Raw genomic sequence first — 19,216 nt, 5'->3', positions numbered from 1 at the left:
CCGAGTATTCTTGGGACTTGTCTTCAACGATTTCACAGGTTCATTGCTTACTTTCATACAATGAAAGTTCTTCCATAAATGTATGTGGCTGAAAAGTAATCATACATAAGCATTGACCTGTAATGTGTCTTGACCTGATTGTTATACTGTTTCCAAGTTTTCCTCTTCCTTATTCTTTCATTTGACTTTCTCTCTTCACCCTTCTGGATATGTCAGTGTAATTCTTTTACTAGCATGCAATGAATACATACATCTTTCCTACACTTTAATGTCTTTATATCCCTGGAGTTGTTCACTTTGCAAGAAAGGATTTTGCTCTTGTGAGTAGACACCACTTACACCAGGTTAAAAAGCTTTAGGAAACCTTCATTGATAGTAAACAAAACACTGATGATTTGTTTATGTATTCGTTTGTTTATTTGATGCTGTAAACCACTGTGTGTGTGTCTGTATCTTTGTTTGATCTGAATGCAGGGAGAAAAACCCTTGTCTGGGAGACATTCTGGTCAGATTATCACCGTTCCTCAAACTGTACACGGACTACGTCAGCAACTTCGACAATGCCATCAAATGCCTCAACACGTGGACAACCAAAGTACCAAAGTTTGCCTCGCTCCTGCAAGAGATCCAGGTACAAAAGGGCTCTGTTTTACCAATGTTTTGTTTCAAACCATTGGTTGTTCTGAGAGGGAAAGTTATAATGTTATGATTACTCCATGTTATTAGTATCACTCCAGTTCCTTGCATTGCGTGCAAGTGTGTGCTGCTGGACAATCTTTTTTTTTTTTTTTTTTTTTTTTTACTAATTGTCTGAGAATATGATATGTCATGAGCAGTGTTGTTTCTTTTGTTTTTACTCTGGAAATTTCATTGCAGTGTAATAATAATAAAAATAAAAATGATTGAAGATAGCTCTGAAACATGATCTTCCTGGCTGCCATCCAAACATACTTAGTGTAATGCACTTAACCGTAATGGTCCTTGTATTGCATGCGAACAATTAATGCTATGCAGGCAGTATTTACAAAGTGCAGTTAGACACCTTTGTAGAACACTATTGTGTGTTTCTGGTTAGAGGTGAAACATAAAAGTGTCATGAAAACATAATGCTGCTACAATCAAAGTTCAGTAGCTGTTATTTGTTCTTGCCCCACACAATGGGACTAAAGAATGATATCAACAGCTTTGTCCTTCATCGCTAATAAATAACACAAGACAACTTGGATGGAAGGGGATAATTACAAACATGGAGAGAGAATTAAAGAGTAATTGTTACAAGATAAAATTGTATGTGTAAAACATGATTTGATGCTCTTTGTGTAGAATTCAAGTTGAGCAATACTACGAGTACTGTAAATGTTGACAGGGCAAGCCTCACAAGAAGAATTGTGGTTTGCTTAATACAACCCCTTTTTAATAAAAAAAGTATCATATTGTGCCTTACTTGAAGGAAACATTTGATTTGATTACATTGTTTTGTTTAACAGTTTTAAATAACAGATCAATGAAATGAAAAATTGGCTCTGATGTCATCAATTCTAAGCATTTTCCTCTCCACACATTCCCCACAGAAAAAGGATGTCTGCGTGTCCCTGACCCTACAACATCACATGCTGGAACCGGTGCAGAGGATACCAAGATACGAACTCTTACTCAAAGGTGTGTACCGTGTGTGGGAATAACAAAGCTGCCATGCCAACTTTGTTATACATTTGTCTTTATCCGAAATAAGAAAATATGCGCTTGATATAAAAGGAAAAAAAACCCCAACATATTTCTGAAATCATATTTAACATGCTTCATATTATGTTATGTAATGTTCATTGAACCAAAATAGGTATTTGCTTCTGGAATATGTATATTTTGAATGTTTGCTATTACAGTCGTATGTTTCAGATCAGCAGGGGTTGATGGATGTGGAAAAAACTGCATGTGGTGGACATTTTGTACCACATTCTTTTTTGTTGTTTACAAAATCAAAGTAAAACAATGTTTACAAAACAGTGATTATGGTATGAAAATTATGTTGTGAGATGATTTGTTTGTAGTTTATGAGTGCATGGGGAAAATGAATCTCTGCCATTGACTCCCTGGCAAGTGTAAAGTCAGCGACATTAATGGTGTACTCTTCATGGTATTATTGACTTTGAACTTTGTACTGTTTGTGTGTGTGGCATAGTAGACAAACATCAGGTTATGGGCATGGCTTAATTCTGTCATTTATTGGTCATTTAATGTAAATAAAACAGGAATACAGAAGCTTTTGGTGTTCTGGAGAAAGACAATAGCTCTCAAAGCATTAAAATACATTATTGTGCGTATTAATCAATGTAACGAAAGCGCAGTTTAATAGCCTATGTTAGCGAATACAGACATTGCATTGCTTATTTTGTTTGCACGATTGCCATACATTGCACAGGAGATGATTATTCTAGCTGATTGAATAAAATGTTTTGATATGAGTATGTGTGTATGAATGCTCATTTGATGAAGCAATATAGAAGCAAAGTATAAAAAGACATTGTGTGGTACCCGTGGGAGCAACAGGATGAACATAGAAGGAAGTTGTGGTGAAGAAATTTGTGTTGAATGGTTTCCGCTAGGTTGGCTCCTTTTGTGCAGTAATTTTCTTTTGAAAAACATAATGTGCAGATTTCATAAATGTTTATGATTCCCCCCCCCCCCACACACACACACACAGCTTACCTGAAGAAACTACCGGAAGAGTCATGTGACAGGGCAGATTCAGAAAGTGAGTATGAATGCTTAGACTAATCAAAAGCCTTCCACCTTTTTTTCCCTATCTTCTTATGCTAAATTTGATCTGTAGATGGGAATTCAAGAGTAAATGTAATGCTTTTCAACTTTTGAAACTTTTTCAAATTTTTAAACTGAATAAAAGAAAAATTCCAGTGTGACTGCAATAAACTAAAGCATTTCTCAAACTGCTGCAAGATTACAAAGTATTTGGGCAAAGTAGCTACCCCAAGATGAAATTGTAATATCTATGATATGACATGACCAATATGTTAAGCAAATCAGCCAGTTTTGTTATTTGATATCAATTGGTTAGCAGTCTCCAAGCCACTGGCTCTACATTGATTTCCTCTACTCATATATTTGGTTAACAGAGTAATATGCTATAATTGCTTATCTGTTTTGAAATAGATTTAAGATAATATGAAGAGAAAAACTTAAAGGAGCAACATTCAACTTTTAGGATCAGAGCAATGACTGGTCCATATACTCTGGCATAGGTTTGATCGTGAATGTACTGTAAGAAGACTATTTCTGCCAGACAGAACAATAATGTTGAGAGGAAGCTCTGGAAACTGGATAACGTGATTTAGAATGCTGACATCCAGAAGTGTGTTGTGTGATACATGTGTGAATCTGGGGACTGGCTGTGGTGTGGAATAAGTCCTTAGCACTGTGATGAGACTCAACGTATGACTAGTTGCATGGCAGTATGACCCACAAGGGACAATCGGCCCGCTTTTCACTGACATTACCAATTTGATCATCATGTCCCATAATGACATCGCCAATTTGATCATCTTGTCCCTTAGCGGCATTGCCAATTTGATCATTATGTGCAGCAATGGCATTGCCAATTTGATTGAGAAGGATGAAGCGAATTATCCCCAAATGCAGTGTGTCAGGGGGGTGACATTACAAAAAAAAAAAAAAAAAGGCAAGGAAAGTACGAACATTCCTGTGATAAAGATATGTGGCTATCATGTTTGCCCTTCTCGAGTCCCGAAACGTGGCCCCTTCTAAGGGAATTTCTTCAACAACTAAAGGGCTGATGGGCAGAATGTTGATGAAGAATCTAGCATCTGCTTTCTTCATGTTCGGCTGTTCATGTCCCGCAGATGTGCATAGCTGTGTTTGCATACAATCATAAATCATTGGGCTGCCAAACAAACATATGGCAGTATGAAGATGATGCCCTTATTATGTGATCCATATTGTCAAACCCTTCATTTCCTGAGTAATTTAAGATGACAAAGCATCTTTGAGGTGTGGAGTTTTAATTGCCAACAGTTTTCTTGTGATACTTCAGAGCATTTAATTGCAAAAACTTTTTTTGGGGGAGTCAATAAGCATTTAATAATTGCTCTCTTTAGAATATTGCTAATGCCTTCTGGATGAGAAATATGCTTGAGTTTATCAATCTCATTTTGCTCTCAGTCATTACACCCATTTATCTGAACGGTGTTTGACTTTTGATCAATTAAAGTCAAAGCCTTCATGTAGTGATATTAAAGGAGTTGTGTATGTTATTAAGTATCGAAAGAAGCAGCAGTGAACTTCCTCGTTAACAAATAGGCAGCCTCTCCCTTGCATGCCTGCACAGAAATGTACAGTGGCCTTAATTTCCTTTGAGACTGAAAGTGTCCACATAGGCACTTAGGTCAAGAGTTAGGATAAAGAGTTCGGATAAAGGGCATGTGACCTCAAACTTTGTTCACATTTATTAAGGCATGGATTACTAAGGGATCAATGAGAAGCAAGTGGACAGGTCTGTTAGTCTCTATTGAGATTAGTTCAAGATCTGTGATCAAGATCTGTGATATTGGTCATTGTTTTATCTTTTATGACTAACCTCTGGATGGCACAGGTGCAAGAACTGGATCACTGCACCCCTCCCCTCCCCTCCCCATTCTCGATTGATCACCCCCCCCCCCCCCTCACATTGATCTCTTTGGACTTCTTGTCCTTTTACCAGGTACATCAAGAACCAGAATGCATATGAAAGATAAAATCCTCCTCCTGTTGGTCATTGATCATTCTCACAACCCCATATTCCCCGGAATTCCGTCTGCAGATTGCCATTTAGGATGCTAACAAGATCTTAGGAAATCCAAATAAGTCCATGAGTTTAACTTACTGTGGGATTATGCAATGTCTTGATGCATGATGCAAGTGCAATGATTTATAACTGTAGCAATTTATTCTTAGATCTATTTCTGTCTATTCCTGAAGCAGTTATCAGTAAATTTGATGTAGTACCTTCATCCAACTTCATGAGCCTCTTGTTTGATGATAACCAGATCAATATGGCAACACAAGGATGGTATATGCTGTTTTTAATCACCTGTTTTGTCACTGATGTGAAAAAGACCCCCAAATCCCATAAATGTATCAAAGTGCACAGTCTCTGTACAGATACTTCCCCCTCCCCCCCCCCCCCAGTTTACAGATATATGTAGTATGAAAATACTTCATGAAAAAAATAAAATAAAATAAAAGCATTTGAGATGCCGTATTTCTTTCTTGTCCAACTTTTACCTTTCCCAAGTCTTGTCATTACATTGTATTTCTGGCAGAAGGACAGTATAACACTGTTTTTACTTTCCCTCCATCACATTGAGTCCATAGTGTGAGATAAGACTTTATGGCACTATTGTGTGTGTATGTGTGTGTTTATTTGTGTTTAAGACCTTATGGTACTATTGCATGTATGTGTGCATGAGCTTACACCACTGTTTTGTGTGTCTGTGTTCATTGCAGAGGCCTTGGGTCTCATCTCTAAAGCAGCCCAGCATTCCAATGACATGATGCAAACCATGGTAAGTTTTATATCACATCTTTCACTTCAGCTTTTACCATATCCCACTACCTTCACCCTTATCCTAGATGAATTTAAACAGTATGTGAGTGTGTGAATTAGAAACAGTTTAGGGTATGCATCCACGCACCCTGAACATAAATACACTGAGTGTGTGAATCTATGCAGTAGGACAGTCTATTGTGTAATGAAATCAACAAGTTCTCTGATGTAAAGAGAGCCAAAAAAAGGTGAATTTGCGGGGAGAAACACAGGAACAGAGATTTTGTCAGTGTTGCACCGTACAAATTAATGTTATGTTCATAAAACTAGCCTTGGAAAGTTATGATCTTCAAGGGAAAAAAAAAACTCATGTTTTATGATGAAACAAAAAACCCACATATTCACGCTCACACTCTGACCTTCAGCAAGAGTTGGAAAAGTGAACCAAGTCACTATCACTGAAAAAACAAACAAACTGAAACATTAATTTCACATTTTGACCAATATGCAGTAACCTGGCCCTCTTGCAAAATTAATATTTGGCAAAATCATTGCCTCCAGTAACACAAATGTGCTGTATATTGTAATCCAAGGAGGAAAATTTTTACATTTTCTCCTGAAAAACGATTACTTATCTTTCTCATTCCTTCACTGTGATTTGTTATTGTGAATTCAATCACTTTCAAACCATTTTACAAGTCCCAATTATTCAAATATTTCACTTGTGAAATATGTGGCATATAAATGTATATTGTTGTTGTGAGGAGAAAATGTGAATGAGAGGCACATTATCAGGAGAGAAGGGGAGAGAAAGAGAGGGAGAATGAGGATGAGGAGGATGAAGAATAAAAAGGAGGTGAAAATAGAGGGCAAATAACCTACAGGATGGCATTCGGGGTGGCTCAAAGGATATGGGAAATTTCCCTTAACGGGAAGCAGCAAGGCACGGCAGTGTTAGCATTGACATCACTTCATGAAATCAGTGCAAAAGCATATATGGGATGAGAAAGAACGATAATAAAAAGAAAAGAAAAATGAACAGGACATAAACATCACCCCCCCCCATCTTCTGTTCTACAAAAAGAAAAGAAAAAGAAAGGGGGGGGGATTTGTTAGCCTCGTCACTGACAAAATCACTCAGCTGGTCATAAAAACATCCCGCTTGATGCGTGATTGTGTGAAGATTGTTGATTTGTTGTTCCTCCCTCGTGTCCACATTCCAGAGGGGAAAGAAAGTGAAAGTGTTTTCCTCCCAAACAACACCTCATTTAATCAGTTTGACCTCAGTGTCTGCAACAATTGATTGGAATGAAGAGGGCATATCAGTCGGAGGAAAGGTCACTGTTTCGAAGATCCAAGAGAAACTATGTCAAACCAAATTTTAAACCCGTTGAGGACAGACTGATTTTGCTACAACACGCATTTCCCGTAAACACCTGCTGGAGTATACTTGGGACTCATCCTCAACGGGTCAAGATATTTCAGACACGATTGTAGCATTTCATTAATTAGCACATTTTGCCACAATGTTTGAAAAGTAAATTGAAGCATGATATAATTTAGATGTCCGATTCGCACTTGAGCAATTTAGCTCATAAATACAAAACATGTCTGTGTGTGAAGTGAGAAGAAAAATTTCTTCATGTTTGGCTGTCATCTTTGTGCTGTTGTTTGCAAAAATATTAGAAATTTACTGAAACTGAGAGATTTCAGAGCATCAAATCTTTCACAAGTATGTGTGTAAGTTAATGTTTGGGTTTTCCCCCCTGAAAATATCAACCAAATCCCCCAAACTAATCACGTTATCTGCCATTCTCTGCAAGAAGGATTTGCACCAGTTATGCAGTTCCTTGCTTTTATTCTGATTTAAATTTGCCACATTACATTTATGCTTCCATGAAGCCCAGTAGAATGGAAGTGATCAAGATTAGATTGCTCATTCCCTTCATTATGCATCATCACATTTGCTAAAACAGTGTACATAGGGTAGATGGAGTACCATTACACATTTGTGAATGGCCTCTTCAGTTAAGTTGTGAGATCAATTACTCAATAGCCATGATATTTTTAGTATTGCTTGGCTTGAGACTATAAAGGGATGATTACGGGAAGAGTTGTTTTTCCGAGAAACCATGTGACACCTCGGCTATCTGCTTAATTTTACAGTCTGCTGGGAGGCTGATTTTTATTTTAGTATAGCATCACTATAATTAGCATTCGTTGCCAAGCTCGCAGAGAGCAGTATTTGCATCTGTGCTATGTTTCCCAGCAGAGGAATCCTGGAAGGAATTTCTCCAGCTGTCTTCTAAAAATGCCACATGCCGTCACAGGCTGCTGGATGAAAAATAGAATGTAATGACATTTTACACTGACCAAAACAGTATGTATTTAATGTCAAGGATTTGTCCACTGCCAGAATATGTCTATTTTTACCTTAGGAGGATCTGCTTACATTGCTAAGACCCCGTTTACAGTGCGAGGCTCGGCCGTGGCCGAGCCCGCCTTCATTTCAGTGTAAACGCGCAAAAGGCCAAATGCGGGGCCAAAATTGGCCGCGCATTTCGCCACGCTCTGGAGGTGGTCTTGGCTGCGGCCAAGCCGTGGCCGAGCCCGGCCTTTTCTCAGTGTAAACGCAAACTGGGCCAAATGCTCGGCCAATTTTAGTCTGACTTCCAAACCCTCTGCCCGTACTGTTTCGCTGTTCAGGATATTAACCCCCTCAATGTCTAAAACTTGTATAGTTTAAGGTGGTTTTGTCCTGCAAAGGATTTTTCCTTCGGCAAAGGCCTTTGCCCGAACGGTGACTTCGTCGCCACAGAATCCAGTTTGCAAAGGGTCTGAAAACCAGACTATACCAAATTGCGTTTGTTTACAAGCAGAGCGCCACTACGACAAAATATTGAAAGGTTTGAATTAAAAGCGCGGCCGAGCCCGGCAGTGTAAACGGACAAAATTGCGGGGCTCGGCCGTGGCTCGGCTGCGGCTCGGCCCAGCCCCGCACTGTAAACGGGGTCTTACATAGCATCCGAGGTCTCGGGTTCGAATCCCGATGGACTCTCATTTTCTTTGCTCCAGTTTCCACGGATAATATATAGTAATAGATAATATATAGATAATAATAGTATTAATATATGAATGTTGACAGCCCAGAAGGGGGTCAAAAAATCTCCCCTGCTAAATTCATCATGCAACTTTTGAGATGTGTTTGATCACATTCTCATTGCTTTGAATCAATGATGTGTGTTTTGTGTCATCCTCAGGAGCACTTTGAGAAGCTGTTGAAGCTAAATGAACGAATCGACGGGGAATCCATCATCGACCCCAGCCGACGTCTCCTCAAGGAAGGCAAAATCACCCGGGTGTCGGCCCGCAGCGGGGAGCTCCTCGACAGATACCTCTTCCTGGTGAGACGTTTTGAGCAAGCTGATTGGATGATCTTTTCATGGTTTAGTGCATAAATGTATACTTTTTTTTTGTTTGATCTATTGGCATTTTGGGAATGTATCAATATCTTCTTTGTTCTTTCTTTCTGCTTTCGTTGTGATTAAAGTTTGTTGGAAGAAGCTTTTGGGGTAAAAATCATTTTGAAATCAGACAATGTAATTGGTAGGGGTGCAATGTATTTTTTTAGTATATTTTCTTTTCTTTTTTGAGGGGGGAGATTAAAGGATGACTCGTTTGTTTGATTGCATAAGAAGCTAAGTTTGCAAAACCATTGGGAACATGGAACCATTTGCATTAACATTTCTTGTTTGCTTTATTTCCATTTGCCTGTGTTTTGTTCTGTTAATTTTGATCTGTCAGCATTCAGATTATAGATACATTAATCAAGAGAGCATGTGACTTTCAATTTCTCTCTGGAATACACTACATTATATTTGTGCCACCTCTCTATATTAAGTGTCACTCTACACAAAAAAAAAAAAGAAGAAGAAAGAAATCCTTGGAACTTGCCCTGCACAAAATGATGAGTGCCTCATCAAACATTTTGCAGGTTCATCATTTAAACCTTTGTGAAACTGCCTGACAAGCCATGATATGACAGATTACACTGTGGGTGTGTGGGAAAATCAAACTGAAATTAGACCCAAAACCTGCAAATGTAAGCACACAGATATGCACAGTCACGATAAGCAAGCTATGCACATTGTAATAACAGGAACTTCAGTTTCTTCAATTCTCTGTTATTAATAGATTTTCTACGAGGAAGTAGGGGATCAGGTTTATTGATATTACTTTTGTCGACCTGGCCGTTGTGTTGTTACTATGGAAACAAACTTTTTTGCCCCCTTTGTGTATCTATGTTCTCGTTCACATGCTTTTTATTTCATTGCTATTTTGTTTTGTCATTGGATTTGCAGTTCAACGACATGCTGCTCTGCTGCACCCAGAAGCGGCAGATCACAGGATCGGTCAGTTACAAGGTCAAAGACAAGGTGGACATTGATGAAGTCAGGGTACGTTGTTGAGTGGTCACTCCTGTATTAAAGCATGGAGCCAGTAAATGCCCCGGGGGGGGGGGGGGGGGGGGGGGGGGTGGCCAAAGAATTAATTGTGAATCACAGTCCTCAGATTCTGCAAATCCTGTTCTCTGACAGAACAGTGAATTTATTTTGCAATTCCTGTAATAATAGGACTCTGAACATGCATAACTTTAGAGAGAAGTGGATAATTTCATAGATAAACAATTATTACATATTGTCTCCATTTGACTGAATTGGAGAATCAATGCAAGGTAAATTTTCAAAGAAGATGTTGGTATGACAATGTTAGAATCTTTGTGTCAGAAATTTATACTCCCTTTCTTACCATGGTGATTCATTTATATCAAAAGTGCTCTTTTATACAGTCTCTCTTCTTCGTATAATTTCTTCTTTAAAAAAAACAACAACTAACAAGTGGCATATGTATATGTGCTTCAGCATAGAGGATGTGGTTTTAGTCTCACTATCTCAATTAAAGTATAGATTGCAAATAAAGTTCAGATTCAGACATGATATCAACTGAAAGTTTTGAATGAACTGAAAATGCAATGAGCTTACTGTTTTATAAAATTCTCCTTTGATCAGAATTTGAAGAAAAAATATAGCTTGTATGAAAAGTGTAATGCCGTCAGCACCTGTTGTAAATATAGTGAGGCATCTTAAATTTAGCCTTTTGTTTTCTCAATTCTATCAAGGCTGTAAATATTTCATAGATTGAATACAGCCAGCCAGTGTGTATCCGTTTTGTCTTTTGTGAAACTGTACAACAATGTTTGGTTATCACATTGAGGATTCTAATTTCCCCACTCTTCATCCATATATCAACCTGTTCCACAGCTGCTTGACGGACAGGCCACACGCTTCAGACTGGAGAGGTCTCCCAAGTCGCTGGAGTTTGAGACCAGCACTGACGAGCAGAAAGAAGAGTGGATGGCGGTGAGTGACCCAAGAGTTTAACCCTTACAGGTCCACCATCTCGAAATTCCCACAGACATTGCATTCAACAGGTTTACCAGCAGTATCGACAGGCTTAAAATCCCCTCTCAAGTAAAACTTGAGAGTTGTAGCCAAGTGAAAGGTACAGTTATTGTTGCTCAAACAGAGACAGCTGTCGAAAAATTCCTTTGGAGTAGTTAAAGGGATGATATAGTATTGGTTGTGATGAGGATTCAGCTTTTAACTTCACGTGAGATACTTAGAAACCACATTATGAAATGTTAAGAAGCATACAATTCTATAAAGAGGAACTCAAGGTTTATTTGATGAAAATTAAATCAGTTCTGACATATCCAAAAACAAAGTAAAACAAGGCAATCCTAATAAAAGATGGTTCCCATCTTTATTAGTATTGCTTTGTTTGGGATATTCCAGCCATTTAAAAGCCTATTTTCATCAAATATACTTTGAATTTCTTGTGGAATTATATGCTCTTTCGTATTTCATAAGAGTTTTTTCATTATCTCACAAAAAAAGTTTAAAACCTGAAACCCATCTCAACCAAAACTATACCATCCCTTTAATGCACAACCTGTCAGGTACTGTTGCACATGACCACAATTTATATTTCCCTCTCTCTCAGTTGTTGGTTGGCTGCATACATTGTATTTTATTTTAGCTGTTTTGTTGAAGTGTCTATTATCTTGCATACACAGTGCCCTATGCATTAGTGCACCTGCTCACTCAGAATCATTCACTACATGCCAGCATTGTAACTTCCTGGTTCAAAATGACAGTGCTTTTCTAAGGACTATTAGCATTAACAGTAGTTAAAAAATGAGAACAAGCCAGAATCATCGTCTGAATGTTGAGAAAGATGAGCACTTGAAGAGTTTTAGCAATGTTTCAGCTGTGTAATAATATTCAGAAACACAGGGATGTGTGTTCCTCTTGCATTTTAAGGTCATACTTTTGTTATGCTGCGTGGTTATACTGTACAACTGTGTAAACATTTATGGGGAAGCAGACACTGTAGATATTCCATTCCAAAAGCAATGACTAGTGCCGTACATGTAAAGGAGCTTTAATATGGGACAATGGAAAGCTGAGATGCTATCAAGTGACCGAAAGCTGGAGCAGTGCCGGAGGTCAAAGGGAAGAAATTAATTACTTGCTGTTTTTTTTTTTTCCACCCATACTCATCTGGATTCATCTCTCATTAGGTCTTGCTGGAAGCCATCAAAGAAATGGTTCGGAAAAAGGACACTTTCAAAACCAACTCTACTACCTCAGAGAAAGAGGTGAGTCCATAGAGCCAATGAAAGAAGGGAAGGTTGAATGTGATGTGCTATCCATGATTATTTCATGTGAGTGGCTGCTCTGTCGGTATCTGTCAAACTGGGTGTATAATGAAAGGGTTTCACAAAGAACAGGCAGTTTCTGTCCTATGTATTGTATATAGTGATCATGCTCAAATTTCAGGTTCCCTAACACTATTATTGTTCTAAGCAATTGGTGTAATCTTTCACTGTAATTCATTGCCATGCTATTGTATGTTTTTCACGTCTACTGGCAGCCCCCCCCCTCCCCTTGAAAAGTTTAAATTGATACATGAATGGCTGCTCTGCATAGCCAATCTAGGATAGCTGTGAAATATTAAGAAGTAAATTGAAAAATTCTAGAAATGAAGAACCCTTCACTCAAATAAACAGGGCCCCATTTTATCAAAAGATATAATCAATTTTAAATCCCCTTAACCACACAGGCTGCTATGACTTATGATAGAAATCAACTCTATAATCAGTTATAACTCTTCATAAAACAGGGCCCAGGTATAACAAAAATAGAATAAACAACACTGAGGGATATAGATAGCAGATGATATGAAAGCTGTAGAGTTGAGAATTTTCCTTAAATGTGATGATTATGAGGACTCTTGATCGACACAGTAGGCTGCATTGCCACAAGATTAATGCTTTGATATACAATGAGGAAGTGGTAATCTCAAATTACAAATGACAATTTTAGTGTGTGCCAAGGAAGTGCCCATCTCAAGACTTACAATAATTATTTCAATGAAATGTTCTGCGAAAAAGTACAAAAGTACAAAATGCACCTTGATGCTTCTGATCTACTGTTCATGTGATGTTGGTGATGATACTTTCGTTGATTATAATGATGAAATTAATGATGTTGATTGGTAATAGAGGACGTGATAATTAGAGGGATGCTTATGATGATAATCTTGGTAAATTACAATGAAGAAGAGCATGACATCAGGATCATCACTGTGAATTTAATGGACAGAGCAGCCATATATTGATGGCATGGATCATTGTCAATTCCCACGATACAATCAGAGCCGAATGAACTAGAAATCTCTTACTGCTCACTCACAGGATGACTATGCCATACCACTGGGAGAACGCATGCCTGTACAGATCAAGGATGACGAGGTTACTATGTGCATGAGGTGCGGCATGGAGTTCAACTTCACGAGGAGGAGGCATCACTGTCGGGCGTGCGGAGCAGTGAGTGCATAGAGCAGATTCCCGTAACATCATCATTATAACTAAAAAAGCACTCTGAGAGCGCAGATCTCCACCAAGCAGCTGATTTCCACCCATACACACATGCTGAAATCGACCAGTTTCCCCAATTATAGAAACCTTTTGTTATGCCATCAGCTTCCAGCTACATGGTGCCTAATTGCTAGAGCAGAGCACGCACTTTAGTGCGCGTATGCAAACCTAAAAAAAATTGCGCAGCTTGAACTCCCAAGTTCATTGACCCTACCTGCCACTATATCGAAAATCCTTCATAAAATCCATAAAAATCCCTGGATCACTACCAAACTTCAATTATCAATTCCTTTGTGTCATTCTCAACCTTTCCCGTAAGTTTCAACAAAATCTGTTTACAACTTTGTGAGTTATTTTGCACATGGTCAAACAAACAAACAAACCAACCAATGCTGATGAAAACAAAATTCCCTCCTTGCCAGAGGTACATTGTAAATATGTTGATGTTACTGTTGTGCTATGGGTGAAGTGGCCATTGTGGATTCTGTCAGCGATAGTACATAGCACAAGGTAAAAGAGATAAATAATGGCAACCCGGGAGACTTGATTGAAGAGTCTACATCCTACTAGTGTCATTCATTTCCCAACACTTCATGTGTGTGCTGTACATGTGTTATGTTTGCACACTTTACGTAGCATATGATTGAAATGGTTTTATATAATGTTACGTTGCGGTTGTTACAAGCGAGATTCTAAATAAGCATGCACTCTTTATATGTGTGCTCTGTTTGACCAGGTTGTGTGTGGCAAGTGTTCTGGCTTCACAGCACCACTCCCCTACGATGACAACAAGCCAAACAGGGTATGCTGTCGCTGCAATCACATACTCAAGGGCGAGGATGACCCAACGGAGGGGTCACGCAAGGTATGAAGATAGTGTAACCCATTGCGCCTTGATCTCACATAGATTGTTCTATTTCTTGCAAGGACTACAATCCAGTATACTATATACCCCGAGTTATACCTCCAAAATTTGTTTTAACAGTGCATGTCTTGCATTTGTTGACACTCGGCTAACAAAGCCACATTTGGTAAATGAGCTCACCCTGAGTAGATTGCAATAATAATTTTCCCATGCTAATAGAGTCCAAAATATGTGTACATGGATACTTGTGCATTGTCACAATATGATGCAGTGTATCGAGAGCTTAATTTGAATTGTACATGTGTACATTCTGACAGTTAGGAGTTAGAAATGCATCAAGTATTTGGTTAATAAGGTCTTTCAATTATCCTGATAGTGAATGCGTAAATATGATGGTGTAAATGCAAGGACAAAGCACTTAAAATTTCTAATCTCTCTCTTTTTCAAATCTGGCTCTCTGTATAGTCATTTGTGGACATCGATGAACATAAGTCCTTCTGCAGCTATCTGTGGTACCTGCAATCCAAGGGCCCATCATGGGTCAAATACTGGGTAGCAGCAACGGATCAGGACCTTTTTGCTCTCCGGGCACCGAAGGTATGTGTATACTAAGTGGAATGCTCACTTCAGACCACTAGCTGACAAACGAGGTGTAAACTTCATGCATACTTTTCTACCGTTGGTGCACTCTTGATTAATCGGAGGGGAGTGGGGAGGGGAGGACTTGTGCTGTTTTGCAAATAGGGCACATGAAGGATTAAACTGCTCCCATTCAACTTGGCAGTTTGCTTGTTTGAATAAAAGACATTCAATATGCAGTACATTTTAGAGACAGACAGTTACACCTATTTATTAAAATGCTGATTGTTGATTGACTAAGCTCACATCGTGATCACAATGGTTAGATAATGATCACTCTTTAATAGCCGACCTTTTCTCTGTTTTAGAGTTTGCTGGTTGAAATATAATAAAACATTCATTTCTCTGTGTGTGTGTTGTCAAAATTAGAAGTGCAAGTATACAATGCAAAGGATAAAGCGTAATTGAGATGTAGAGTTCATTTGAAATATGCAAGATGCATATGAGCTAAAAGTGAAGATGATGATGTCCTTTGTCCTTCAGATATTTCCTCAAATGATCAGGTTTAATCGCAGGGATTTTTCTTACATCAATAATGAACATATTTACTGCAGATACAGTGATACGATAAAAAGATGAAAAGGATTTATCACTGACTATACGGTCTTTTCCATCAGTTTCTGATATTATCATGCAGCTTGAGAATAGTTTTCAAGACACTGCATCATGATATCATCAACATACATTTTGATTTTCAGGAGGAAAAAATAAGATGCAGATGTTATTAAAGCATGCACTCTAAAGAGGCTACCGTGGATATATATATATGACCATATTATCATCATCATTATCGTTAGATATCATTGTCGTTACTGATAATTGACAGGATGTTCGTGCAGTGCTGACGCTTCCCCTCAAACACTACGAGGGCAACGAGGTAACAGAGGAGGATGGCATCGACAAGGAGTACGCCTTTAAGGTCATGAGTAAAGACAAGACGCATTACTTTGCTGCCGAGAACAAGGAAACCAAATACAAGTAAGGAAAGGCTTTTCATATGGAAGGCAGCGAACGGTTCTTTACCCATTAAAAAATATAGTCCTGAGTATGCTTGCATGTTGTAGCAAAATCGGCTCATTTTCAATGGGGTTAAAGTCCTTTACAAGCAGGATGTATGGATATGTGTCATGACTATTGTTCTTGTTCTTGGTTTTTTCTTTTTTTTTCAACCTCGCAATTTATAATGGGAACACGAAAAGTGACAAAAAGTAGCAGAGTATACAGGTACTTAGATTTTTACATTTCTTGCATGTCCAGGCAATTTCTTATCTCATGTGTACTGATGGAGCATTGTACAGTGGGCATATTCTTCTCTTTTGCGTTCTAGGGGAAAAAAGTGGCTTTTACAGTTGTAGATTCCCCTTTATTGGGTAACGAGAAGTCTGAAGTGTAAGCAGTAGTCTGTAGAAAACGTGGTACTCTTGTACTGGGAGTTTCAAAATATATATATATATTTTTTCCTGTATCTGTTTGAGTGTCTGCAATGAAGGACCTACCGTTTCTTATTTTTCACAAACACGTGCCCCTACACACACATACACAAACGTGTGCAGCGGCAGATCCAAGAATTCTGTAGAGGGGAGGCGCCTTTACAAAATCAAAGGGGGTGCATCCCGCCCCCCCATTTTCTTCTTCTTATTTATTTTGTTTTAGCAAAAAATAAAAAAATAAATAAATGAGGGGTGCGCACCTCTCTGGATGCGCCACTGATGTGCATACACAAATTGAATGACTGTCACAGTTAATGGTGTATTTCTGTGCATTCCACATAAATGCGTAATTCCACGTGCATTGTGTCTCCCTTTACTGGTAATATTTTCTGTTTTACTCCCTCACCAAACCACTCTTCCCCCTCTTTTTCTTGTCCAGCTGGTTGCTGGTCTTACAGAGCGGAGTGTCCTCGGTCATCAGTCCACTATCAAACGGTCAGCCTGAATCCAACTCCACGAGCTTTTGACCCTAACTTGGTTGCCTGCTAGCTGACCCGCAGAGAAACATGCAAAGACTTGAGTCATCCCTCGCTGCAGGCAGCAGTGTGCTTTACTCCCCCCTCGATCTACCATACAATATCTCATCCAGCGGTGACGTCCAAATGGAGCAAGAATTTTCCTCCAGAATGAGGATGATGAATTTACCTGGGACTATAATCGTGAACAAGTGTGCACCACTTCGCAATGAACTGTAGATTTTGCAGGGATTTGCAAGATTTAGTGGTGGTATGTAGGATCCTTGGTGAATCAGGAACCATGCAAGTCAGTACCCAGCATGTCCTTATCAAAAGCTGCACATCATCGAGCACTCTGGACTGTGTGGAAAATGCAGCAGCCAAGTAAATACCAGGACTGTGGACTGCCTAGAAGGGGACGATGTACAAGATTGATGCAATATTAAAGTGGTCAGATTTTTTTCAGGAATATTTAGGACGAGTATTTTGTGTGGTGAAATAAAGTTTTGTGCCGTATGGAGTCAGAGCTTTTCCCATTCTGATAAACTCAGTGTTGTGTCCTTCCATAGTTGCAACGAGCAAATCTGGAAAGGGGCTACTTTACAAGCAGGCTCTGCAAGATTGAGTAGAGTATGGAAAGCCGTATGGAAGCTATTTATATTCAAAATTTGATGAACCTGTGATGTTTCGAAGAGACAGCGAGAATTAAACGTACGACCCCCAACAACAAATGCAGTAATCTTTCTTCAGCAGTGTGAAAGTGTAGCAATCAGACCAGAACATTTCATGCTAATGTTGACTCTTCTGTAACCAAGAGATTTAAGCACTATTCGGGTGAAGAAAAAAAACCACACACTATGTACATATATATATTGAATATATATATATATATATATATATTCATATGTGTGTAGAGAAATAGATAATCAGGAGTAATTTCATGATTGTCATTTTCCTATTAGATATTTTTAAGATATGTTATTGAATATGCCAAAATAGATCAGGAAGTAAACATGAAAAAAAAATATATATAAAAAAAAAAGAAAGAGAAAGAGGTGTAGTAGGCAGTGAAATGGGGTTCAGTACTGGCTTGCTCATATGTTACCATGACAGTTTGTGAAATTGATGTGACTGTAAACACAGTTTGATATGCTGTTGCTGGATGAGGAGCGCAAGCACAGCAATGGCATGTGACCACCAAAACAACAGACGCTTCCTTGATGAGGTGTGATGCAATTGGATGAATGTGGACACAAAAGTCTTGTTTCAAAGTTCATTTGACGTTTACCTCGTCAGAAAATTGGATATCTTATCTACAGTGTTACCATTACTTAGTTCTGGACTATAAATGGAAGACTGAAACAGTGAACCCAAATGGAAATGAAGGAAAAAGAATTAAAAAAAAGTAGTCAAAAAGAATTCAGTACTGCATGCTTAGCAAATGAACAGGCTAGTTGTCCATATTGCTGCTGCGTCTTTCCTGAAGCAGATATGCGCAATTTCAAGAAAAAAAAAAAGAATGCTTGAAGTTGCATCACTTACTTGTTTCATAATCATCATGCGAAACCCTTATTTGTTTTTCCCCCTTTGCATACTTGCTGTCGCTTATTGAAGAATTTTTGTCATGTCCATACTTTAGAGTGCTGAATATGTTGTTTGTTTTCCAATGGCCTTTTTCTATGCTTTGATTAAATAAATCAAATAAGATTTGGTTGCAATGCATAAGATTATAAAAATATCAATTTATTAAGCACAAAACCTACTTATTTGTTCTTGTCCGTGAACAAGCTCGCACATTCTAGGTTATACACGTGTATGATCACAGTGCCATGCTTGTATATAATTTTATGCCATGAATATATACTGTGCATATACATATCTCTATCATGTGTATATATTATATACATGTATACAAACATGCTTAGCCCAAATATGCACAGGAATGTAAAGCTGCGCTGGTCGCATATTTTGCCCCTCTACATCTATCAATGACTTTCATGTTCATATTGATTCACGCGCAGAGCAAGTGAGTAGGCTATGTACCAGCCTGAATGATTTTACTGCAAGAAAAAAAAAATCAATACTTAGTGCAATCAACACCGCAGTGAATTTTTCTATATTTGCAAGATTTTATTGAGATAAAGTTTGGCCAATGTCTGTAGCTACTGGTTAGATGCTTCTTCTTGTCGACTTTATGGCAATTTTGAT

General features: G+C 38.5%; 1 protein-coding gene across 1 annotated transcript in view; it reads left to right on the top strand.

Moving 5' to 3' along the window:
* LOC140242273 (uncharacterized) overlaps positions 1-17,353 on the top strand; it is an 82,979-nt gene extending 65,626 nt beyond the window's left edge. Inside the window, exons 9-21 of the mRNA XM_072322021.1 lie at positions 475-631; positions 1,572-1,659; positions 2,702-2,752; positions 5,518-5,576; positions 8,818-8,961; positions 9,919-10,014; positions 10,879-10,977; positions 12,201-12,278; positions 13,377-13,508; positions 14,296-14,424; positions 14,890-15,021; positions 15,890-16,041; positions 16,933-17,353. Of these exons, the coding sequence (XP_072178122.1) occupies positions 475-631; positions 1,572-1,659; positions 2,702-2,752; positions 5,518-5,576; positions 8,818-8,961; positions 9,919-10,014; positions 10,879-10,977; positions 12,201-12,278; positions 13,377-13,508; positions 14,296-14,424; positions 14,890-15,021; positions 15,890-16,041; positions 16,933-17,020 (1,405 nt within the window). The 3' untranslated portion in view covers positions 17,021-17,353. The remainder of the gene's footprint in view (positions 1-474; positions 632-1,571; positions 1,660-2,701; positions 2,753-5,517; positions 5,577-8,817; positions 8,962-9,918; positions 10,015-10,878; positions 10,978-12,200; positions 12,279-13,376; positions 13,509-14,295; positions 14,425-14,889; positions 15,022-15,889; positions 16,042-16,932) is intronic.
* The last annotated feature ends 1,863 nt before the right edge of the window (positions 17,354-19,216 follow it).

Source organism: Diadema setosum, chromosome 2 (assembly GCF_964275005.1).
Source record: "Diadema setosum chromosome 2, eeDiaSeto1, whole genome shotgun sequence".
Classification (NCBI taxonomy): domain Eukaryota; kingdom Metazoa; phylum Echinodermata; class Echinoidea; order Diadematoida; family Diadematidae; genus Diadema; species Diadema setosum.
Note: the sequence above shows the minus strand (reverse complement) of the source record. Positions and strands in the feature narration are given on the sequence as shown.